Here is a 26,392-nt window from a genome sequence, read left to right as displayed (position 1 = left end):
GGTGTGTGTGTGTGTGTGTGTGTGTTGTGAGGTTGAAGAAGTAACTCTTTAAAACCACTGCACTCACCAAAAAAGGAAGGCTGGATCTTTGAGAAGAGAAATATTTAGCTCTCTAGACACGGTAACTCCGCCCCTCTTCTGCACGGCTCACGGACATGTTCTTCCTAACTCATTGTGTGCTAGTGCATGATTTGTAACCGTTCTGCAGGTAATCCCAAACTACAATGTATTTCAGTTACGATGAACTGTACTTAGAACTTCTTGCTTTTGTTTTTGTTTTCATATTAATTTTATTATTAGTAGAAAGTACTCACCATAGACTATTGAAGTATATCACTGGCTGATGTTATCTTTCCCAATGTTTTTCCACAGATCTTTAGTGTTCTGATTTATAAAAATAATAATTAGACCATAATAATGAAAAAATATATAAACCCCCTAAGCCAAAATAGTCTATTTATGCCAGAACTGACTTAAAACAGTGTCATCAGAATGAAGCCCAGTTATACGTGGGGGCTTTCTGTATTCTGATACCTTATTAATTTATTACTTGCCCCCATTTTTAATAAAGCATTTAGATTTTTGCAGATTATTGAATAATTTCTAGTTTTTATTAATAATTTAACATGTTTATAAATGGCTGTGAGAATACATTTTTGTCTCTTTATATGTTGAAATTCACTAGGAAATTTCTAAAAGTGAGTACTAAGAAAGCCCGAACTATTTTATTTACTCCCTAAGTCATGTTTGTTCTGAAACAAACTCTATTCTTGTTTGCTTATTACTCCTATTTGTGACTACAATAAAGTTTTTTCTACTATAAAATGTGGTGGAAATTTAAAAATCATTCTTTAAATTTGTTGCCTCCACTTCAAGATGGTGCAAAAAGTGTGCATTATTTTACATTTCTGAACAAAAATAAAAATCATAGTTGATTCTTCTTTCTTGAAATAGACTTGTCATTTGATATATATGAGGGTCAGATCACTGCGTTACTTGGCCACAGTGGAACAGGAAAGAGTACACTGATGAATATTCTCTGTGGACTCTGCCCACCTTCAGATGGTAAGAGCGTCTTTTTGCCCGAAAATGAAATCTCTTACTTTGTTAGTGTTTTTAATACAACTGACAAAATATAATTGTTTATCTTTTAAATGTATATTGAATGTTTTTTGTCATTGATTTCAGACCAACGTTATCTTGGGCACACATACTTGATAGTTTTCCTTTAAAAATTAAGATTATTTTATCATATTTAAGGAAAAAAATCTAATTTTGTATAATTTTTGTCATATATTGCATAAAAATGTGTGTGTGCTCATCTTCAAAAAAGGATACGTCAGTAACTAATTTGAAAATAAATGAAAACAGTAAATTATTTCAAGTTGAGAAAATAGAGCTTTTTACTCAAATAGCAATGTGTCAAAGAGAAAAGAATTATAAATGTGAACACCATTTCCTAACACAGAATTTTAAGAGCACCACTCTTAAAAGATTAATTTTGATCTGTGATTTTTCTGTAGGTTAGGATTCTAGATGGTAGATCCACACCTCTACAAGATCCCAAGTAAAGTGATAGTACAATAAATATTATCATTTTAAAATGATTTAACTTATGAGTATTGGATTGGAATCTCAGTCTTTTAAATGCAATGTTATCTTTGAAATGAGTTTGACTTTATTGATGGATAATCATATCTTATACTTAAATAGTTTTGCCATGTGTGTTAGGTCTTTCCACATGTGGTCTCATTGATTTAGCAGGTGACGATGAGTCGGAATGGACTTGTTGGCAATGATCTTTAAGTGGGATGTATAGGCATGTGACATATGACATTCCATTGGGCAAAGTCTGACCACATTTACACCCATGGTCTCATAAGGCAGAAATCTTGACTGGAGAACAGGAGGTAGCAAACACGACAGTTTTTCTCATGTACCACCTGCATCTCTGTCTCTTGTATACAAAATGATTCCATTGTCAGGTGTAGGTGTAATGATATAGTACACATATAACCTGCGTTCACAGAGTAAGTGCTCTGGTACTGGCTTATGTATGCACTATTAGACTGTACTTTCTATCTAAAGAGTTGACTGTATACAGAGTTCGCCATAGTAGAGTGTGTGTTTCAATTAATAGCAGCATCCAATCTCATGCATTGTGCATCTGGAGTATTATGATTGCCCTATTTAATTTTTCTTTGGCAATACTTCCATGTAGTACATCCTGTGCAGCAAAACCAGTGCTGGCCATGGTGTCAGCAAGAGGCAAAGGTGATGTATTTATTTGGAAGTGAAGCACAGGATTATTATTAAGTAACCGAAAGTAGGACATTAGTGACTAGGATTGGTCATGATTTAGGCATGTCACACTGGATGATGTTTAAGACAACCTCCAATCAAATAAAAATGTCTCCTGGATTTTAAAGAATTGCCTCCACTGAGAGCCCCCAGGGTAGTCAGCATGTGAATGGGAACTCCATTTGATATGGAGAAAGGACCAATGGCAAGGGTTGTTTCCTTGGGGTGGGGGGGGGAACAAGTGAATTCCTCTGAGTCCTTTGATGATCACTCTTAAGGACCAAAGCTTGTTAGAGATGCTTAATGAAAAATCAGGACAAGACTGTGATAGGGTGTTTGGACAACATCCAGATCACACTGTCTTATTTCCTGGAGCATGCGACATTAAGCAATGCATGTCTGTATGAATATTCAGTTTATAAAGGAGACAAACTGGTCTTCAGATTGGTTTTTTTCCATGACGGTGGAACTAGATGGGGAAAAATTTTTAGTTCCTCATTGTGTCTTCTCTCATAGTATCTCAAAAAATGGAAGGGAATCATTACTGAAACTAAGAGAAAATAATGCACCAGTAGATAATTTGCTTAATGGGAAGCTTCTAGTTCCTGCCTCTTCCCATTTTGTAGTGAGACCTAGAAAGGCAGGGAAAGGAGACGGGACATAGGGAAAGCACACACTCCCGAGAGGATGGCAAGGAGGGTGTGTCGTTCAAATTTAGATTTACTCTTGACCGAGGTATCTATTAGCAACCAAATAAATAAGTTATTAGGATAAGTTAAAGCATACACATTCTTTAATAATTACTATATTTAATATAAATTTAAATATGTTTTGCTTTTAGGATCTGCATCTATATATGGACACAGAGTCTCAGAAATAGATGAAATGTTTGAAGCAAGAAAAATGATTGGCATTTGTCCACAATTAGATATACACTTTGATGTTTTGACAGTAGAAGAAAATTTATCAATTTTGGCTTCAATCAAAGGAATACCAGCTAACAATATAATACAAGAAGTAGGTTATTTATATAGAATGCTTTCCTTTTTTCCCAGTAGTTTTTGGACAATTTTTCTTTTATTCAAAGCATTTTATTAAGACATAATCCAAACATCATACCATTCAATATCCAGTCTTATCAAGAAATGTTGTACAATCACTACCACAATTAGTTTCAAAACATTAATCTAGTTACTGTCTTTCCATATTTACCTGTCCTGGATTTCATGCACCAGGAAACAAAAAAATACACAACAGAGAGTCAAGATGACTACCACCAATAACAACATATGACAGCAATAAACTCAACTTGAGAAAAAAATATTAAAAACTAGATCAAGCTCAAAGTGTATCAAAAGGGAGATCAAATGGCAAGGTTTTAAGATTCTTCATTTAGAGTGCTTTAGTTTTATTCCTTGCAAATGATGAACTTTGAAACATTGTGTAATAAAAATATCCTTGAAAAATATAAATATAAAACCAGCACTGAGACAGTAACAAAATCATTATAAAGCATGAGGTGAAATTTAAAGTAAAAGATTGAGCACCCATAAACTAGATCTTGTTTCTTCAAGGACTCTGAGAGGATGCTAGCCTCTCACAGGTTTCTGTTGCCATCCTCCATTCATCCTGTTCATTTCTCATCACCCCCTTTCCCACCACAGCCTGGAGCCTTCACATTGATTCTTTCTTACCTTTCCCCAGCTTCAAGAAGCCTGCACTCTTTTAATTTAGTAATAGATGTGAATATAGTATGTCAAAGCTAAAATGTATACTAAATATTTTTAAGTTAACATTAAAATGGGTAAATTTGAAATCTAATATTGAACATTGCACAAATGGTATAGTTAAAAAAATAACATTGTTCATACTTTATTTTTCCAGGTGCAGAAAGTTTTATTGGATTTAGACATGCAGGCTTTCAAAGATAACCAAGCTAAAAAGTTAAGCGGTGGTCAGAAAAGAAAACTGTCCTTAGGAATTGCTGTTCTTGGGAATCCTAAGGTAAATAAATGTTAGTTTCATTGACAATGTAATTGAAATTGTGTTGGAAAGAAAGACAGGTTGTAGAAAGATACATATGATGCATTCTTTTAAATTTTAAGCATGCAAAAAATACAGCATATTACTGTGATAAAATCATTGCAGTAAGTTTTTTTAAACTGAAGTCAAAAAGATATAGTATCTTTTTGATAATAATGATTTATAATACTGATTATCTCTATGACAGGGAATGAAGAAGATAGACTTCAGTTATGTCTGTACTGTCTTATTTAAGATCTGAAGGAATCATGGCTGAAAAGTAACGTATTTGGAAGCTGTAACTGTTCTAATTTGCAATATTTTTTATTCGAAAATAGTTCATAATAAATGAATAGTTCAGTTTGTCCCTCTATTGCTTTGATTTTTTTAAATCATTTTATTAGGGGCTCATACAACTCTTATCATAATCCATACATTCAGCAATTATGTAAAGCACATTTGTACATTCATTGCCCTAATCATTCTCAAAACATTTGCTTTCCACTTAAGCCCTGGCATCAGCTCCTCATTTTCCCCTTCCCTCCCTCTCCTCCCTCCCTTATGAACCCTTGATAATTCATAAATTATTTTGTCATATCTTTTCCTGTCTGATGTCTCCCTTCACCCACTTTTCTGTTGTCCATCCCCCATCCCCCAGGGAGGAGGTTAGATGTAGATCCTTGTAGTCGGTTCCCCTTTTCCAACCCACCCTCCCTTTACCCTCCTGGTATCGCCACTCTCAACACTGGTCCTGAAGGGATCATCCTCCCTGGATTCCCTGTGTTTCCAGTTCCTATCTGTTACAGTGTACATCCTCTGGTCTAGACAGATTTGTGAGGTAGAATTGGGATCATGATAGAGGCATGGGTGGTGGAGGAAGCATTTAGGAACTAGAGAAAAGTTGTATTTTTCATCGTTGCTACACTGCACCCTGACTGGCTGGTCTCCTCCCTGCGGCCCTTCTGTAAGGGGATGTCCAGTTGCCTACAGATGGACTTTGGGTCCCCACTCCGCACTCCCCCTCATTCACAATGATAGGTTGTTTTGTTCTTTGATACCTAATACCTGATCCCTTCAATACCTCGTGATCACACAGGCTGGTGTGCTTCTTTCATGTGGGCTTTGTTGCTTCTGAACTAGAAGGCCGCTAGTTTACCGTTGAGCCTTTAAAACCCCAGACAATGTATCTTTTGATTGCTGTGCACCATCAGCTTTCTTCACCACATTTGCTTATATACCCATTTGTCTTCAGCGATCCTATCGGGGAGGTGAGCACACAATTATATGATTTTTGTTCATTGATGCCCGATAACTGATCCCTTCGGCACCTCATTAATCTAGCTTTCTTGCCCATCATTTTCTCATCTTTGGTCTAGGTAAACGCTAACTGCTTGGTTTAATTTAGATGGTTACTTAGAGAAACTTGAAGAAATAAAGTACTCATAGGTGATATTGTCATTTGGCTGAAAGATAACCTCTGGCAGTGATTTGAGTTCCATGTTTGAAGGGTATGCAATGATGATAGATCTGGAGTTAGAAAACCTACAAAGACATAGAATTAGGAAACCAAAAAGGAAGGACATGTTCAACATATCAAAAGAACTCGAAATTGAAGCCTAGAATTGAAAGCTTCGATGGGGGGAAATATTAAATGGTGCAGGAAGCTAACATGAGCAAGGACCAGTGGTACTGAAAGAAGTTCAAGCTACACTGAAAGCATTAACCAACACCAAGGCTCCCAGAATTAATGGAATACCCATTGAACTGTTTTAACAGCTAATGAAAACTGAAAGCGCTTACTCGTCTATGCCAAGAAATTTAGAAGACAGTTACATGGCCAACGGGCTGCATTTTAGCCATATTTGTATCCAAGCCAAAGGAAGGCAGCCCAACACAAGACTTGGATTATTCGTGTCATTAGTATCAAATGCAAGTAACAGTTTGCTTACAATCAAAATGGTTGCAGCAATACATTGATAGGGAGCTGCCAAGAGGATGTGAAACATGGGATTGCTATGTCCGATGGATCTTGACTCAAAGTAGAGGATGCTAGAAAGATGTTTACTTGTGTTTTACTTACTATGCAGAAGCATTAGAGTCTGTGGACCATAACAAACTTGAATAGCCTTGGGAAGAATGGGAATTCCAGAACACTTCATGGTGCTCATGGCTCAGTGTACATGGCTCAAGGGGCAGTTGTTCGAAAAGACCATGGGAACACTGCTTGGTTTAAAATCATAAAAGGTGTGTATCAGGGTTGTATCCTCTCACCGTACTTAATCTATATGCTGAGCAAGGAATCAGAGAAGCTGAATTAGATGAAGAAGATTACAGGCATCAGGACTGGAGAAAAGATGCACAGTTAGGGAGACATGTTTTCAGGAGAGACCAGTTGCTGAAGAAGGACATCCTGCTTGACAAAGCAACAGGGAGCAAAAAAGAGGAAGCTCTTTGACAAGATGGATGGACACAGTGGGGGCATCGGTGGGCTCAAGCAAAGTCACAATTAGGAGGGTGCAGGAGCAGGCAGTGTTTCGTTCAGTGTGCACAACGGTCACTGTGATTTGGAACTGACATGATGGTACCTAACAACCATGTGATAATTTGGGGATCCTCTATTGTTGATCCAGCAAGTCTGCCCCTTTTTTAAGAATCTGAGTTTTGTTCTACTAGAGACTGTCTGCTGTGCCCTTGGTTGGAACTCTAGGTAGTGGTAACTGGACAGCTGGACCTCATTTAGTTCTGTTAATCCTAGACTAGGTTTTTCCCCCCTTTATTTTAAAAAATATTCTAACATATATATATATATATAATTTTAGTGTGATGTGAATGATAATTTATAGAGCAATTCCATTTTCATTCAAATAAGCTATGCACACTTCGGTTTGTAGTATTGTTTGCAGTTCCCTTGACATCACAGCACGTTTACTGCTTTCTCCCTGCTTTCCCACTATTCATTCATCCCTTTTTTTTGCTCCTTGCCTTCAGAGCTTTGTTTTGAAGCAAAGACTAGACTCCCCTTTTGAGCTCACATCGTTAATTGGTCTGAAAAGTATGTTCCTCGTGAGGATTACCGCTCACTTTAGGGGCATGTTTGGCTGCAAGGTGACTCTGGGGTTGGGTTCAGTGCTAGGTGTGAAGGGCACCTAAGGGCCATGATCTAGGGGGTTCCACCAATCCCATATCAGACCACGAACACTGGTCTTTTTTACGACTTTCAATTTGGTTTCACACTTTTCTTTTGTGGGTTTGGTTTTCCTTCTTTCTGTTATATGTCAGATGCAGCGACCAGGAGCTTTATTTTAGTCCTGCTTTGGTTTTTATGTGATTGGTGCTGGTTCTGGTACTGTAGAAACAGAAGCAGCGGGAACAGCGCTTGGCACAGGGCTAGGATGCTGCCACGCTTTTGGATCCTCGCCATCCTGCCACATTGTCCATTATCTCCTGGAGATGACTCAGGAGTCTGACTCTGACCTTAATTAGTCGTTTCCAAACCTCCCCTACTGAGATATTTAAATTAAGACATGGTTGAAAACAAATTGCTTCACTTTAAATTAGAACAAGCTATATTTCTCTCCCAAGAAATTGCCACAGGTACAAACTTTAACTGTTCAGATAATAGCATTAGACTTAATTTTTTATTTATCTGATTATTTTTACACTTATGTCTTATAAATATTAGCCTTTTAAAAAGAAACTTTATATGGTATTCCCAAGTCATATATACTGTTTTCAAAATTTAAAATGTAAGTGAAAATCTGAGCTCTCCAATATTTATATTTGGAAAGAATAACTTGAAATAAAGGGAGATTTTCAGTAGCCACATACTGATTTTAAGTATTTTGATTTTTCTGAGGATTTCCTGCTCCTCTCTATTGCTTTCAACAGGTCCTACTGCTGGATGAACCAACAGCTGGAATGGATCCCTGTTCTCGGCATATTGTTTGGAATCTTCTAAAGTACAGAAAAGCCAATCGGGTAACAGTGTTTAGTACTCATTTCATGGATGAAGCTGACATTCTTGCTGGTAAGATTTTTGCTTTATTTTTGAAGGGTAAGTTCATGGGCCCAAATTGGAGGTGGACTCGGGTTAAATTCAGAGGAATACTTACAGAAGCTGGTACCTTATGGTGTGTGTGTGTGTGTGTGTGTGTGTGTGCTTCACAAAAAAGCACAACATTTAGAAGCTGTGCATTTTTATGTTGAGGATTACCCAGACTGCCCTAGGTTCATTGATTAACTAGGACTCACGGAACTCAGTGTATAGCTGTACTGACAGCTATAAATTATTACAGTGAAAGAAATTATTACAGCAAAAGGGAAAGGCGCATGGGGTAAAGTAGAAGAAACCAGGCACATGCTTCTGGGAATCCCTCTTCCCGTGCGGCTGCACAGAATGTACTTTGTGTCTTTGTGGCAGTTTGTATGAAGTGACTGCCAGAGAAATTTAGTACAGAATCAGTGACCATGAGTTTTACTGGCGGTTAATCATGTAGGCCTCTTCTGCCTAACGTTCTGAAATCCCAGGCTCACGGAAGGAAAGCAGCAATTCCATTGCTTATACAGATGCGCACAGTGAACGCCTCTTTGTTCTGAGAATGGCCGGAACCCTCCCACAATTCTAGACACCCACCAAAAGCCAGCCTTGCTAGCAGGCCTTTCTAAGGATAGCTGTGTTATCTCTTGGATGCATAATTTTCTACGCTTCTGCTTATGTAAATCCTATAGGTTTAAGTCAATGCATGTGGCAGGATCTAAGAAGTTCCAGTGTGACATTTTTCTGCGTGGGATTTCATCTAATACATTAGGAAAATAATTGATCTATTCAGCAATATCTTTGTATAGAGAGAAAACACAAATGATCCTTGTTTGCTCTCCTTTCTTAGCTGGTCTGAAGCTGTCTTGACATTAGTTGTAAGGACAATGTGACAGTGAAAGCTCTGGCCTTCCTAAGCAAGCCTCTCAGGGGAGAGCTAGAGGTCGCTGGGGCAGTAAAAGGAAAGTATGCTCTCGGGCAGCCTTCCCGGGTGCAGAGTCCAGCTTTGTCACTTAGCAACAGTAAATGATGGCAAGCGATTCAGTTTCTCACTCGATGTCCTCGTCTAAAAGACGGATGATAGTCAAGTGCTTTCCACTTAGGGTTGTTTTGATGATTTAATGAGATCATAGATATGTATCTCTCCTAGAGTGATCCGTGAAATAGAAATGCTCATTTAATGCTTTCTAAATATGAAAATTGAACTGTAAACCTTTGATTGCAGACAGGAAAGCTGTCATATCCCAAGGAATGTTGAAATGTGTTGGCTCTTCAATGTTTCTCAAGAGTAAATGGGGGATTGGATACCGTCTGAGGTATTCAACTTATTCTTTTTAATCTGTATTCTTTATCATATTTCCTAGCTGCAAATTTTAATTTCAAACATTTGGAAATTAAGCCTCATTGTTTTTTTCCTGAGTAACCATTGAACTTTCACTTGTCTTCAGCATGTACATAGACAGATACTGTGCCACAGAGTCTCTTTCTTCACTGGTTAAACAACACATACCCAGAGCTACTATGTTACAACAGGATGACCAACAACTTGTGTATAGCTTGCCTTTCAAGGACATGGACAAATTTTCAGGTTATTGTCTATTTTTTGTTTATTGCTCGTTAAACTGGGATCTTGCGTTGGGGGTAGGTTTGCTTGTTTTACTATTTATTTTTACGTATGATGTTTTCATGCTCCCATGTGGCCAGAGTTGATACTATTTGCTTGATTTTGAGAATCACAAATACTAGCAAGCTAATGCGTTTCTTTTTTATACAAACAGCATGTAGAACGCTGTCACTTATATGTTAACTTTGGTGCTAAAGAAATGAAGGGGAAAAGCATAAGAAATGATTATGCTTGTGTTGTTATCAAGAAATAAAGGGGACAAAACCCATAAAAATAGTTGTGCTTGCTTTGTTATCAAGAAATAGATTGCTCAAAGTTTCCTTGGAGACCTCCTGAGAACACGCGCATGCATAGTTAATTGTATATGTTCCAAGTTCAAGAATACATATGTGTTGTACCAATTCCCATAGCATTTGTCCTATAATTAGAATTTCCTATGTTAAGTTAGTTTATTTCTTTAAAAAATAAAAATAATCAACTAGATTGAGATATATATACACACACACACACACACATACATATGAGGGGTACCTCCAAAAACTAGGTAGACGCTCTGAGGACTGCAGTACACATTTTTTCCACTAGGTAAACATTGAGCAACTCACGCTTGAGTTCATACACTCAGTGGCCTCTGCTGGGAAGATTCTCTCTGGTCACAGTGATTTTTTTTCCGTAAAAGGTGAAAATGTCGATTGATGACAAACCAGTTGAAGAAATGGGAAATTATCTGGACTATCTGGGAGCTCTGTTGAATGAATTTTAATGGAAGATTTGGGAATGAGAAGGGTCACTATGAAGTTTGTGTCCGAGTGGCCAGGAAAAAGAATGTGAAGTGGAAACATGCCATGCTTTCAAAGAATAGCTCCGAAGCACCCCAAGCTTTTTCCCAAGGACATTACTGTTCTTATGACCCCGAAAGTAAATATCACTCAAGCCAGTTGAAGACTCCATCGTCCTCTTTCCCCCAAAAGTTCATCAAATGAAATAAAAGATTAAGACAGTGCTCATTTTTTAAAATGTGACGGGCATAGTGCATTTGGAGTTCATTTCACCAGGTCAGACTGTTAATCAAGCTTTCTATTTGGAGGTTCTGAAAAGATTGTGTAACAGTGTGCAACAAAAAATACCTAATTTGTAGCAAATGGGGATTGGTTTTGCCACCACGACAATGCATCTGCTCACACAGCCATTTCATTGTGCCAGTTTTTGGTAAAAAGCAGTATGCCTCTCTTGCTCCTCATACCCTACACTCCTGACCTCACTCTGTGGGACTTCTTTATGTGTCCACGACTGAAGAGGGGAATGAAAGGATAGCTATTTGATGACATAGAAGAGGTGAAGAAAAAAGCGAGGGAAGTGCTGTCAGCCATCCAAGCAGATGAGTTTGAAAAATGTTTCCAAGAATGGAATCACAGATTTGAAAAATGTATGAAATATAATAGAGAGTACTTTGAAGGTGATGAGGTTGTTTTGTAAAAAAAATTTAAATACATAGCTTTGAAAAAAAATTCTGTTTTTTCTTGGGTGCCCCCTTGTATAGATATACTCCATTGTGTCTACTTAACTCTTTCTTTAGTAACACATAATGCTTATTATGTGTAGGATTCTGGTCTATGGTATTTTAATTTTATATTAATATTTCAACACCTATGCAAGGTAAAGACAGTTCATGTTTTATTGTCTCCATTTTATAAATGCAGAAACAAGTATAGAAAGATTAAGTAAATTGCCTAAGGTAACATGGATGGTCAAGCTTGTTCCAGAAATCTAGTGTTTCTCGCTCTACTTAGTTACCTGCCTCTCATGTGTCTCTTGATAAATTGTCACACTGATTCACCCATTTTAAATTGTGCTTTGGGAATGCCTCTGAAGTGAATCCCAAGATGTTTTTAAGGCGCTTACGCAGACAAAGCTTGTTCATGAGTCTGTTCCCACGCAAGGAATACAGCTTCCCTTTGACACCTTGAGCTTTACTGGCTGGATTTGGGAAATAGATTGCCAAGCCTTTGTTTCAAGGCACCTCTAGGTGGACTCTGATCTCCATGCTTTCAGTTAGCAACACATGAAACCCTTTAGCCATTTGTAAGAACCTATAATACATTATTTGCCTTTTGATTCCATCTCTCATGCATATTCACTGGCATTTTCCAGAGACTACATGATATATCTTATCAGACTTATTCAATGCAGAAACAAATAGATAAGAATCTAATTGAACTCTATTAGGGAGACATTAAAGAAATTACAAAAATAAAGCAGTACCCTTTTCCTATTTAAATCTTTCATATTCTTTGTTACTCTGGGTCATTTTTAAGGGTGCAAAAGGGTTCTGATACTCTCTAAGATAATTTGAAAATTATTGGGCTACCTGAGTAAATTTAGTTATATGCTATTTTTAAAGGAAATTTGAAAATAATTTGTGGTAGTATACTTAACCATGCAATATTGTTTTCTGCATTTTAGGTTTATTTGCTGCTCTAGATACTCATTCTAGCTTGGGTATTATTTCTTATGGTGTTTCCATGACAACTTTGGAAGATGTCTTTTTAAAGCTTGAAGTTGAAGCAGAAATCGACCAAGCAGGTAAAAAAATCAAACCAATAAACCATTTTTGGAAATGAATCAGACAAATAACCACATAAATGTGTGGTATGTATATTGGAAGGAAAAGACAGAAATGCATAGATAAGTAGTTGACATTTTCTGATCATGATATGAATAATGAAAGAAATAAAGTATTCATTTCGAGAGGAAGCTAATTTAGATTACATGGTCATGGAGCAGGTTGGTGATAATATATAAAATCTGGATGACAAAAACTAGGTAGCAAAATTTTTAAGGTAGAGCTTTCCAGATAAAGGGAAAGTGAACTGGACACCTGTGAGATGCAAATAAAATGGTCACTGTGACAGGATCTCTGAGACCCAAGGAAAAGCTGAAAGCAGACAAGTGGGCCAGGGGGCAGATGATGCAGTGTGAAGCCACCAGTGTCCAATTTGTGTTTTTTAAAATGGCTTTTTAGTTGTTGAATGAGGAATCACTTCTAAAAATGGAAGCCAAAGCGGGGACCGGAAGGGGAGCAGCTGTTGTCTCTCTCTCTCTCTCCTCCAAGATGGAGATGCAAAAGACAAGACAAAGTGGTATTTCAGGAATGAACAGAGGGCAGTTGTTTTTGTTTGCTTTGAAGAATAAGACAGGGACATCAACGATGACTTGGGCCATGGAAAGGACAGTGAGGGATTTGGTAGTGTCGAAGACAAGGGCCATCTTCACAACAGCATTTCAGTAGCCTGGTAAGCATCACGAGCAGATCATAGAGGTCTGAGGTGAAGTGTCATGTGAGGTTGACTTTTCCTGACAACTGAAGAGTTGTAGGACTGAGAGTGCAGGCAACTTTGGTGGTAGAGCCATCATAGTAAGAGTCAGGGTGCTTTCAGTACACATTTTGCATGAATCTCGAGCGGTGTGTAATATCAAATAACATCTTGGTATCTCTGCCAATTAGTTTTGACTCTTTGGGGACAATTGGAATTGTATAATATGTCTCCTTTGTGTCTGTTTTTTAAAAAATCAGTATTATGTATGTTTTTAAGATCAAACCATGTTATTGTGTATAGTTAGTTGTACAGTAGCTGGAGTAGCTGGTTCACTTTCACTTCATTGTAAGCACTGTTTTACAGCCTGTTTGTTTACCTGTGGATGGACAATTAGGTTCTTTTCCCTTGATGGCTGTTCTGGTAGGGATTTTAGCCAGAAGGTCTTCCTCTTCCTGAGGAATATGCCACAATTTTCTTACTTTTTGTTGTTGTTGCACATAGATTACAGTGTATTTGCACAGCAGCCCCCAGAGGAAGAACTGGATTTAAAATCTTTTGATGAAATGGAGCAGAGCTTTCTTATTCTCTCTGAAACGAAGGCTTCTCTGGTGAGCACCATGAGCCTCTGGAAACAGCAGATGTGTACAATAGCCAAGTTTCACTTTCTCACCTTGAAACGGGAAAGTAAATCAATGCGTTCAGTGTAAGTATAATGGCTCTTCTTCCCAGGTGACGAGTGCTGTTTTGGTGGGACAGGAACACATCTGATTGGCCATTGTAACGTTTTCAATGCCGACTTATATAAATATGCAGTTTTGAAGGATTAAAACTACACTTTCAAAATGTCAAAAAGATAATTAGGCTCTGAGTAAATTCATTGAATACCTTTAGGCCCTCTTAATTTTATTAGGATTGATTATTCCTATCTAAAATGAGGGAGGTGACAAATTATATTCTCCAATTGTTTTAAAATCAGGAAAGTTGTGTATCAGAGTTGTGTATTTCCTCATACCTGTTCAGTTTGTATGCTGAGCAAATAATCCCAGAAACTGGACTTTATGAAGAAGCACACAGCATCAAGATGGGAAGAAGACGACAATTTATGCTACGTAGACCAACAACTTGTTTGCTGTCAGCGAAGAGGACTTTATCACAGCACTTGCTGATGGAAATTGAAGCCCACAGCCTATAATATGGATGACACCCCAACATAAGGCAAAAACGTCTATACAATGTTACGATAAATGGGCAAAAAAAGTTATCAAGTACTTTATTTTATTGAAAATCCTCAATCAATGCCCACGGAAGCAGTGGTCAGGAAATTGAAAGACTTACTGCATTGGGCACAACTGCTGCAAATTACTTCTTTAACAGTGTTAAAAAAACAAAGACGCAACTTTGAGGACCACTGTCCTCCTGACCCAAGCCATGGTGTTCTCCGTTGCTTCATATGCCTTCAAAAATTGGATAATGAATAAGGAAGACCATAAAATAATTGATTTTTAATTATGATATTGACAAAGATGAATAAATACACAGTTTATAGTCAGAAGAACAAATACACATTGTCTTAGAAGTACTGCTAGGATGCTTCTTAGAAGGGAGGATGGCAGTGTGCTGGCTCTAGTACTTTGGACACGTCATCAGTAGGGATCAGTTCTTTGAGAAGGACATCGTGATTGGTAGGGGCTCAGCAAAAAAAAACAAAAAAGACCCTCACTGAGATGGCTTGACACTGGCTACCAAGAATGGCTTTAAACATGTTCTGAAGACAGCACGGGACCAAGCATTTTTCATTGTGTTGTACACAGGGCACCTGAGAAATGACCCAGTGGCACCAAACAGCTGCGCTAACTCACTCCACACAAGACATTTGAGTTGCTGTCCAATTTTATTTGCTTTTATGTTTTTAATGGTTTTTTGCATGTGTAGGCTACTTTTGACTTCCCACTTGAGTAAACACAGTTGAAGAAGTTTAACTATGAGGAAGGCCTTAATGCTCATAGAGCTAGGTAATCGGGCCATTTTCAACTTAGCTTTCACAGTGCGTTAGCGATAATGATTTGGAATGAACTATCCAGTGCTTTCACGTACCACATAACTGTTTTGTTAGATCAAAGTAACAGTAGAAGTAACAATTGAATAATAATCAAGATTAATATTATGTGCTTTAAATAAGCTCAGTTACTTTAGTTTTCCCTCCACTAAATGTATTTACTCTCTTGACTGGTCTGCCAGTCAAGTAGCTAACTTAGTCCCATATCACCATTACTGAAAGAAAACTGTTTATATAAGTCAACATGTTAAATACTACTTGCATAAAGTAGTCCCTAAACATAATCGAGATACTCTGTGGTTAAATACATTCAGGAAATATTGAAGTCTATATTCCCTTTCTGGGAGAGTTGTTTATCAGCATATAAAAATACATGAGAGTTTCTATGACACAATTTTTAAACTTGTAGTTTCCCAATCTTAATTATGAAACATTTTTTAAACTTAACAACTATTATTGAAGGTCTGAAGTTCATTGCGGCATGCTTTTGGAAATGCTGACTTATGTCTACTTACAAACAACTTAAGAAGGATTTTTTTTTTAAGTGTGGGATACCCTTGTGTGACACATCACTTATCATGTAGGTATTTTACAAGCAATGTAGCTGTCTTCCAGATTAAAAGGGTCTCTTAAATTAGTAATGGAGTTACTTGCTGGACCAGCTGACAAGGATGATCCTTCCAACTTACTGTGCTTCCCTCTGAGAGCAGCAATCAAAGTAAATGTGATTAAATTATGATTAGGAGGGAACTTCAAAGCTACCTGTCATCCAAGATTTTACTGTGTTTTTGTTTTCCTCTTTGAGTCTGTAACAGGTGAAGATATGGAGAGCAGGTGGCTAAAATAGACACAAGGCAGAAAGAGTTCTTGCATGCAAACAGAAGCAAAAAGTGACATTCTTTAAGCTATTACCATGTTTGCATGCACCAAAAAATTTCAGGATATCTCTGAGTTTTGCAACTTTTAATTTTGTCATTCAATATTGGCCTTTGGAAGTAGAAATTCAACTTTTTTAAGTTTTTTTTCTTTGTTTTATTTTCAATGATTAATTTGTAACTGTCATAAGAATGAAGATGTTTACTGGATTTATATACTAATGAGCACTGACCATGTTAATGTTTTTTTTCTTTTCAGCTTGCTTCTGCTTTTAATTTTTTTTGCAGTTCAGACGTTCATGTTTCTGGTGCATCACTCTTTTAAAAATGCAGTGGTCCCTGTCAAACTCGTTCCAGATTTATATTTCCTAAAGCCTGGCGATCAGCCACATAAATACAAAACAAGTCTACTTCTTCAAAACTCTACTGGTGAGAGTGTGTGAAGGTCTGTGAATGTGTGTTGGCTGGTGCTGGGGAAGGGGAGGCAATAGGCTAAGAGATTGGATTTTAGACATATTTTTGAGGTAAAGGCCTGTTTTGTCTATATGAAATTGAAATAAGATGAAAGAAACATGTACTTTATTGATACTGATATAGCACTGAAATGATGGTTTAAGTAAAAAGGTATTTCAGTATTCTGATCTACATTGTTTATCATCATTAAAATCCCTTTTTAAATACTAGCAGGAATTATTTTCTTGTCAGCATGTTGTTTTGTCTCAAGTTCATGTTGAGGAAAATAAACTTCAGAAGCTAAAAAAGCTGGTCTTCAGGAGTCACAGTATCTGATGTGTATGAGGCTACATGCATGGACAGCAATCAGCCGTGTTGAAACAATGCTTGCTGCAGCTGTTCAAGGACTAGCTGAAGAGTTAGTTAGAATTAAGAGAAAAAAGTCATATCTGCAATCAAATAGATTAAATTTATAATGGATCTCTTTGGATCTTGTATACATTTGCATTTCCTATATAATTGTGAAATATAAATGTTTTTTGTAATAAACATTAAATGTTATGTTGGGCTGTCATCCATATTGTAGGCTGTAGTCTTCAATTTCCATAAGAAAGTGCAACATTAAGTGCAACAAAAATTTAAGAAAGCTTTTATAACAAAGCATATGGCCCGGAGCAAGGATCAGAACCAGTTCAACGATAGCTGGTACAGAAATCTGATTTTCAAAGTACTGAAACCTGATATAGACTTGGTTTCCTGTAGTCCATTCATTTGTTTTATTCTGTTCACCCAGCAGCTCCCATCTGCACAGATAGTTAATGCTTCCAAGAAGAGGGAATCACTTAGCCAACTCTGGCAAGTTTATAGCAAAACTAAAGCAGCTTTATTTTCTGTCCTGCTGAAATATATCAGGAGGTTGCGTTTCCACACACGTAGCTCTTAATTGCACTCATAACTTGAGGCTTTCCATTCCCTACCACTTCATCTGTTTTTTAGTATCTTTCCTTTTTGATTACAGTAAAGCACCTTCTTCGTATGTTATCTAACCTTCACATTTCAGGGGAAGAATTTACTTACTGTTAGAAATTTATTCTCACTTAGAAAATACTATTCTGCATTTTTTCTTTAGTCAGAATTGGTGTTTTCTGTTTGAATCTGTTTCATATTGCTCAAGTAAGGTACCTCATGGACCTTAATGTTCACTGACATTTTTATATATGTGTGGGTTAATCCCACCTACGACCCAGCTGTCCGTGCTCTGCATTCCCTCTCACAGGTCTGCTGGGGTTTTAGTATTTTCACAGCTTTTTGCCTCAACTGTTTTGGTAAAGTTATTTATACAAGTATTTTCCTAAGCCCTGCTACCTGTTTCAGTGAAGCCCCCTTTCCTTCAGGAATCTTGATGTGTGGATATGATAGTCAGTGCATTGTAAGCACATACCGAATGGCAGTTCATCTCTCCAGTTTCCTCAACTGATCACACAGCTGCACTGGCAAGCAGGAGATAGAGGTCACTTGGGGTTAGTTTTAAACATAACATCTCTCTAGACCTAAAGCACCATTTGTTCTACAACACTCAAATGTGGCGCTTACTTTGATCCATTGCAACTGATGGTTGTCTGCTGCTGCGCCACTGTGACTCATAGCGAGGGTGTAGCACAAAGCGTGTACAGGCTCTGATCTTTACAGAAGCCGACTGCCACCCTTTTCTCCCTGAGCGTAACTGGTGGATTCAAGCCACCAACCTTTCATGTGGCAGCCGCACACTTTAACCATGGCACGACCAGAGCTCATGGTTACAGACCATGTTTTTCCTTCTTCTCAGTATCACATTGATCTTTCCATGAATCCTGACTTTTGTGATAATGGAGAGTAAATGACCTCTTTTCATCAGACATACTGGTATGGATTTAAGCATGAGATAGGATTTAGAACTTTTCTTTGAACTTCAGGACATTTAGAGAATGTGACTAGAGACCTGATGACATAGTTGGGTATAGTAGGGTAGGTAAGGCAGGTGACATTTATAACACGTGTCTGTCCAGAGCATACAGATGTCTTTTCGAGTGTGCCGTTGTCAGGCAGGTTTACATTCTTGTCAATCAGATTTTGGCAAGTATTGATGGTAGAAACTTTAAGTGTTACTAAGAGTAGTCGCTGTGGCAGCAATTAACTTTTGAACAATGTGCTTGGTTCTGTTTAAAGTCTAGTGTCAATATTGAACCATTTAACTCAGATGGCCACTCTGCTCCCAGTTTACAAAAGCGGAACCCAAAATAAGTTGCTTGGAAGACAGGCAGTATGGGCAGTACAATTGGAGTTTCTATTCAGGCTAGCTGAGGCAAGACAAATGCTCTCACTTCTTATCTAATAAAAGTTCTGTATTTTTCTAAAAAAGGGGTGCTCTTCTCAAATCATGTATTTATCTTACTTTATCCAGCTATCATCTATTTTGTATTTAAATTGATTTTTTTGCTCGTTTTCTAATACCAGACTCAGATATCAGTGATCTTATCAGCTTTCTCACAAGTCAGAACATAATGGTGACGATGTTTAATGACAGTGACTATGTATCTGCTGCTCCCCATAGTGCAGCTTTAAATGTGTTTCAGTCAGAACAGGTAAGCGTGATTTATGTGCATGTGTGCCTACCCATTTCAGAGTGTGGAAGATTAAAACAGTTCCTCTAAAATTGATATTTTTCTGACTTATTTGTTGGAAATTAGGATTTACTAGCTGTGTGTATTTAGGACTATTTAGGTGTATATTTATGCCCTAATGAATTAATGACCAATATGTACACCTTTGAGGAACTTGGCTTTATTTTTATGTGAAGTTTTTCATTTAAAATATCAAAATTTCAGGATATGTATCATTAGTATAATTTATATGATTTGTCAAAACAATTTCCAGTTCAGGGAGAATCAGTGCTGGAAGAACAGCTTGGTACATAGCCTATCTGCTTTTTATGTCATAGGTAATAAGTCTTCTTTCTTATTGTAGGACTATATTTTTTCATTTGTTTTCAATACGACTATGGTTTATTCTTTACCCGTGTTGATGAATATCATTAGTAACTACCATCTTTATCATTTAAATGTGACTGAAAGCATCCAAGTCTGGAGCACCCCATTTTTTCAAGTAAGTAAATTAAGAAATATATGTCATATAATGCATGTGTACTGTTGATATACATATGCACTGTATATAAATGTACAGTATGAACCAAGTGATAATACCAAATTAAATCTCTAAACATCATCTTGTGATATCTCCTAGTCTTCTTAAAACTTGAGCGGGAGATGCAGAAATCCTTACTGAAATACCAGCACATGAATTCCAAAAGCATATTAAAAGAGTGTCATAGACTGTCAAGTAGGATTTACTCCACAAATGCAAGGGTGCGTAAACAATAGATCAATCACTGTAATAGGCTGCATTAAATAAAGCAAAAGAAAACAATCATTTAAAAATCAAGAATAGAAGTCTTTTTTGGAAAAACACGTTTGTATCATACTCCATGTAGAAAGAGCTGAGAATTACTCCCTTAGCACCAGGAATAAGACAGGGATCCTGATTCTTTTTTAATTATTTTATTTGGGTGGGGTGGGGCTCTTACAAATCTTTTTTAAAAATACTTTTATTGGGGGCTCTTACATCTCTTATCACAATCCATACATTCATCCAGTGTGCGTCAAGCACATTTGCACATATGCCGCCATCATCATTTTCAAAGCATTCTCTTCCCACTTGAGCCCCTGATGTCAGCTTCCCATTTCTTCCCCCTCCTTCCCCTGCACTCCCTTCCTCACAAACCCTTGATGAGTTATAGATTATTTTTTTATATCTTATATTGTCCTCTGCCGCTCGTCCACTTTTCCATTATTCGTTCCCCTGGGAGGGGCTTCTAGTTTGATCCTTATGATCAATTCCTCCTTTCTCCCACTGCCATCCCCTAACCCTACTGGAATCTCTACTCTCATTGTTGGCCCTGAGGGGTTTATCTATCCTGTATTCCCTGTGTTGTTGCTCTTATCTGTAGCTGTGTGCATGCTCTGGTCTAATCCGATTTGTAAGGTAGAGGTGAGGTCATGATAGTGGCAGGAAGGAAGCACCAAAGAATTAGAGGAAAGATGTGTGTTTCATTGGTGCTATACTGCACCTTGACTTGTTTATCTCTTCCCTGTGACCCTTCTTTTGTCTACAGGTGGGCATTGGGTCTCTACTCCATTGCCGCCCGTCCTACCCCCCATTCACATCGGGTATGATTTTGTTCTGGGTCTTAGATGCCTGATACCTGATGCCATTGACACCTCATGATCACACAGGCTGGCGTGCTTCTTCCATGTGGGCTTTGTTCCTTCTGAGCTAGATGGCTGCTTGTTAATCTTCAAGCCTTTAAGACCACAGACATTACATCTTTTGATAGCTGGGCATCATCAGCTTTCTTCACCACATTTGCTTATGTATCCATTGTGTCTTCAGCAATCGTGTGGGGAAGGTGAGCATCACACAATGCTAGATTGTTAGAACAAAGTGTTCTTGTGTTGAGGAAGTAATTGAGTCAAGGCCCAATGCCCATCTGCAACCTTAATTCTTTTTTTTAAACAATTTATTGGGGCTCATACAATTCTTATCACAGTTCATACATATACATACATCAATTGTATAAAGCACATCTGTACAGTCTTTGCCCTAATCATTTTTTCTCCTCTTTTCTTTTTTTACATTTTATTAGGGACTCATACAACTCTTATCACCATCCATACATATACATACATCAATTGTATAAAGCACATCCACACATTCCCTGCCCCAATCATTCTCAAGGTATTTGCTCTCCACTTAAGCCCCTTGCATGAGGTCCTCTTTTTTTTTCCCCCTCCCTCCCCTTTCCCCCCTCCCTCATGTGCCCTTGGTAATTTATACATTGTTATTTTGTCATATCTTGCCCTATCCAGAGTCTCCCTTCCCCCCTTCTCTGCTGTCCCTCTCCCAGGGAAGAGGTCACATGTGGATCCCTGTAATCAGTTCCCCCTTTCCAACCCACTCACCCTCCACTCTCCCAGCATCGTCCCTCACACCCTTGGTCCTGAAGGTATCATCCACCCTGGATTCCCTGTACCTCCAGCCCTCATATGTACCAGTGTACAGCCTCTGTCCTATCCAGGCCTGCAAGGTAGAATTCGGATCATGGTAGTTGGGGGGAGGAAGCAACCAGGATCTGGGGGAAAGCTGTGTTCTTCATCGGTACTACCTCACACCCTAATTAACCCATCTCCTCTCCTGAACCCCTCTATGAGGGCATCTCCATTGGCCGTCACTTGGGCCTTGGGTCTCCACTCTGCACTTCCCCCTTCATTTAATATGGTATATATATACATATACATATACACATATATACACATACATACACACACTTATATCGTGTTTTGTTTTTTTTTTGCATGATGCCTTATACCTGGTCCCTTGGCACCTCATGATCGCACTGGCCGGTGTGCTTCTTCCATGTGGGCTTTTTTGCTTCTGAGCTAGATGGCCGCTTGTTCACCTTCAAGCCTTTAAGACCCCAGACACTATCTCTTTTGATAGCTGGGCACCATCAGCTTTCTTCACCACATTTGCTTATGCACCCATTTGTCTTCAGCGATCCTATCATGGAGATGTGCAGTCAATGATATGATTTTTTGTTCTTTGATGCCTGGTAACTGATCCCTTTGGGACCACTCGATCACACAGGCTGGTGTGTTCTTCCATGTGGACTTTGTTGCTTCTGAGCTAGATGGCCGCTTGTTTATCTTCAAGCCTTTAAGACCCCAGTCACTATCTCTTTTGATAGCCAGGCACCATCAGCTTTCTTCACCACATTTACTTGTTCACCCACTTTGGCTCCAGCCGTTGTGTCGGGAGAGTGAGCATCATAGAGTTCCAATTTAATAAAAGAAGGTATTCATGCACTGAGGGAGTGTTTGAGTAGAGGCCCAAGGTCCTTCCGCCACCTTAATACTTGACCTATAAATATAGACACATAGATCTATTTCCTCATCCTCCTATATATATTTGCATGTACATGTCTTTGTCTAGACCTCCATGAATGCCCTTTGACTCCTAGCTCTTTCCTCCATCTCCCTTGACTTTCCTCCTGCCCTACTACCATGCTTTGTCACCACCTGGGCTAGAGTATACCTCTTCTCTAAGCAACCTTACCCTTGATCATTTCCCACCAGGCCTGCCACTCCCCCTTCTCTACCATTTGGGGTCCCATGTTTTTCCCTTGTCCCTGTGTTTGTTAACACCACTTCCTTACCCCCCCTACCCCCCCACCCCAAGTCCCCCCGGAACTGTCGGTCCCGTTGTTTTTCCTCCAGATAGTTCATCCAGCGTGTCCTATTCAGACAGACCTGTGGAGACACTAACATGCACGAAAACAAGACAGAGGAAAACAAAGCAACAGTATACAACCAGACAACAAAACAAACCACTGACAAAGAACAGAACAAAACAGTTCATAAGAGAAAAGCTTGTAGTTAGTTCAGGGATTGTTTGCTGGCCCTTAGGAGCTTTTTCCAGTCCAGTCTGTTGGGGCACCACGCCCTGGCCCCAAAGTCCACTTTCAGCATTCCCTGGGGACCTTGCCACTCCATTCCCTTGCTGTTCCACTGCACTCCCCCAGTGATTTGCCTCGGTGTGGTGGGATCAGGTCAGGTGCAATTCCCACACTGTGTCTCCGGTGCTGTCCCCTATATCACCCTTAGTCACTGATTGGCATCATTTCTCATAGTGGGGCCAGCCATGTTGTTCTCTCTGTGGACTGGCTGCTCTACTCAGGAACATCATGATCACGGCCTGGTGGGCCAGGCTGTGCTCCACTCTCTCCTCCTGCCCCTTCATCTTCTCCCGTGTGCTCTGATCAGATATGTTCATCTCCCGGAGCTGCAGAGTCAATGTCGTCCTTTGGAACAAATTCTTTTGGGGGGAGGGGCAGGAATCCACTTAATTTATGGTGCTGGGGCCAGCCTCCCAGACCTCTCCACTGGTTCCCTCCTCCACGCCGGGATATTGCATTCACACCTTGCGACACTGGGTTGAAGTCTGGTCCCACTTTCCCTGTGGAGATATAAACAATACCCTCCCCTTGGGTGGATTAATGCCCCATGACCCCACTACCCTTTTCTTCCTTGTATTCATCCTTTTGTTTTCCTTTCCCCACCTCCTCCACCATTGTCTATCATGTACATCCCTGGTTTTGGTCTGGTCTCTTCCATACTACACAGTCTTCACCCCTAAAATGTTTGTATACAGTAGCTTTTTTCCCTATGCCACTTTTGCTTTTTAAACAAATTTTTAAAATTCTTACCTCAGCGGACTCATGTTGTACTTGTCCTTTTGTGCCTGACTTACTTTGCTTAGCATGATTTCCTCCAGTTCTTCCCATGCTGCTATGTGCCTCATACGTTCATCACTGCTTTTTAGTGATGCGTAGTACTCCATTGTATGTATATACCACAGTTTTTTAATCCAATCGTCAGTTGATGGAAATTTGGGCAACCTTAATTCTTAACATATAGATATTAGTACATAGTTCTATTCCCCTCTTGTTGTATATATATAGACATATGTACATGACTGTATTTAGACCTCTATAAATGTTCTTTGCCTCCTGGTTCTTTCCTCTATTTCCTTTTACTTTCCTCTTGTCCCACCACCATGTTCAGCCTTCATTCAGGTTTAGTAATTCCTTGCTGCTACATTGCCCTTGATTGAGCCCCACTAGGCATCCTACACCCTTCCTTCCATTGATTTTAGTTCACTTGTTGTTCCATTGTCCCTGGGTTGGTTCCCACCCCTCCTTCCTTTATCCCACCTCCTCTTCTTCCATATCCCTCCCCGGAACCATTGGTCCCATTCTTTTCATCTCCGTATTGTTTATCCCGCCTATCTTATCTAGATGGACATGCAGATACATTAATAAGTGCAAAAACCAGGCAAAGCCAAATAAAACAACAAAGCAAGTTAAAACCAACAAAATAAAAACAAAATAACAATAACAAAAAGAAAGCCGCTGACAAAAATGGAAAAGCCTATAAATAGTTCAAAGTCTGTTTGTTGGCCTTTATGAGTGTTTTCCCATCGAGTTTGCCACACTCTGTCTCCAAAGTCTATTTGTGGTATTCCCTGGGGATTTCATCACTCTGCTCTCCCCAAATCTTATGACAATCTATAATTCAGTTCTATTAAGCACATTTGTACATATGCCATTAACGTTTTAAAAACATTTTCTTTCTCTTTGAGTCCTTGGTATAAGCTCCTCTTTCCTCCCCCCCCCCCTCAGGATTCTGATTCTTACCACTGCTATGAAATATTGTACTGGAAGTTCTAGCCAGAGCAGTTAGGCAAGGAAAAGAAAGAAAAGGTATACACATTGGGAAGAAAGAAGTAAAATTAACCAATTTTATGGGTTATGCGGTCCTCTTTATAGACAACACCAAAAAAATCCATAAGAAGGCTTCTAGAACTAATAAGTGCAATCAGCACAGTGACCAGGTGAACATACATAAGTCAGTTGTTTTCTATACAAAGAAATGAGCGTTCTGAAATGGAAACTTAGGAAACAAACTCATTTCCAATGGCATTTGAATAAAATGTGTAGGGACAAATTTAACAAGCAGGCTGAAAGAAGTTAAAACCCAAATCAAATCCACTGCCCTCAAGTTGATTTTGACTTACAGCTATCCTATAGGATAGAATGAAGCTGCCTCTTTGGGTTTCTTTGACTTTTAAATCTTGCTTGGAGCAAAAACCTCATCTTTTCCATAGAGTTGACTGGTGGATTTAGATGGCTGGCTTTTAAGGTAGATGCTCGACAGGTAACCCAGTACATCACCAGGACTGCTTGAAATAAATTACAGACGACCTAAATAATTGGGAGGATGCTCCATATTCATGGAAAAGAAGACCATAATATTTCAAGATACCAATCAATACTAACCTTCAACACAAATCCCAACAGTCTTTTTTACAGAAATTGAAAGCATAATCTTCAAGTTTATCTAGAACTGCCAGGGGCTGTAAATAGCCAAAGTTATCTTGAAAAAGAGCAAAGGAGAATGACTCATACATCTAGATTTTAAATCATGCTGTATTGCATACCTCATTTTACTATGCATTGCAGATACTGTGGGTTTTACAAATTGATGGTTTGTGGCAACCCTGCATCCGAGCGGTCTGTTGGCATCATTTTTAAAACCAACATGTGCTCATTTTGTATTTCTGGGTCACATGGTGGGAATTCTCAAACTATTTACATAATATTATTGCACATTAAATAGACTACAGTGTAGAGTAAACATAGTTTAAATGCACTGGGAAACAAAAAAAGCATGTGACCCTTTTTATTTTGATACTTGGTTTATTGTGGTCGTCTATCACCAAACTTTGCCTTTATAATAATAGATATATGATGTTAGTTGCTTTCGAGTGGCTTCTGACATCATGGTGACCCCAGGTGTGGAGAGTGAAACGGCACTCCACAGGGCATTCAAAGATGTGATCTTTTCAAAGCAAATTGCCAGGCCTGTCTTCCAGGGTGCCTCTGAGTGGATTGAACTGCCAGCTTTCATAAGTTGGCGTACAGGCAATTAAAATAGAACTGTCAGTTTAAAAAACAACCCATATATTGATGGTCAATTAATTGTCAACGAGAGTCCC

At 38.7% G+C, this 26,392-nt stretch overlaps 1 protein-coding gene across 1 annotated transcript in view; it reads left to right on the top strand.

The window, feature by feature from the left end:
• ABCA5 (ATP binding cassette subfamily A member 5) overlaps nucleotides 1–26,392 on the top strand; it is a 96,437-nt gene that overhangs the window by 37,270 nt on the left and 32,775 nt on the right. The window contains exons 12-22 of the mRNA XM_075562150.1: nucleotides 955–1,065; nucleotides 3,143–3,318; nucleotides 4,186–4,305; nucleotides 8,212–8,350; nucleotides 9,585–9,675; nucleotides 9,808–9,947; nucleotides 12,447–12,566; nucleotides 13,802–14,003; nucleotides 16,491–16,660; nucleotides 19,178–19,305; nucleotides 19,688–19,825. Coding sequence (XP_075418265.1) covers nucleotides 955–1,065; nucleotides 3,143–3,318; nucleotides 4,186–4,305; nucleotides 8,212–8,350; nucleotides 9,585–9,675; nucleotides 9,808–9,947; nucleotides 12,447–12,566; nucleotides 13,802–14,003; nucleotides 16,491–16,660; nucleotides 19,178–19,305; nucleotides 19,688–19,825 — 1,535 coding nt within the window. The remainder of the gene's footprint in view (nucleotides 1–954; nucleotides 1,066–3,142; nucleotides 3,319–4,185; nucleotides 4,306–8,211; nucleotides 8,351–9,584; nucleotides 9,676–9,807; nucleotides 9,948–12,446; nucleotides 12,567–13,801; nucleotides 14,004–16,490; nucleotides 16,661–19,177; nucleotides 19,306–19,687; nucleotides 19,826–26,392) is intronic.

This window comes from Tenrec ecaudatus, chromosome 10 (assembly GCF_050624435.1).
Source record: "Tenrec ecaudatus isolate mTenEca1 chromosome 10, mTenEca1.hap1, whole genome shotgun sequence".
NCBI classification, from domain to species: Eukaryota; Metazoa; Chordata; class Mammalia; order Afrosoricida; family Tenrecidae; genus Tenrec; species Tenrec ecaudatus.
The sequence above is the reverse complement of the archived record's forward strand: the minus strand, read 5'-3'. Positions and strand labels throughout refer to the sequence as shown.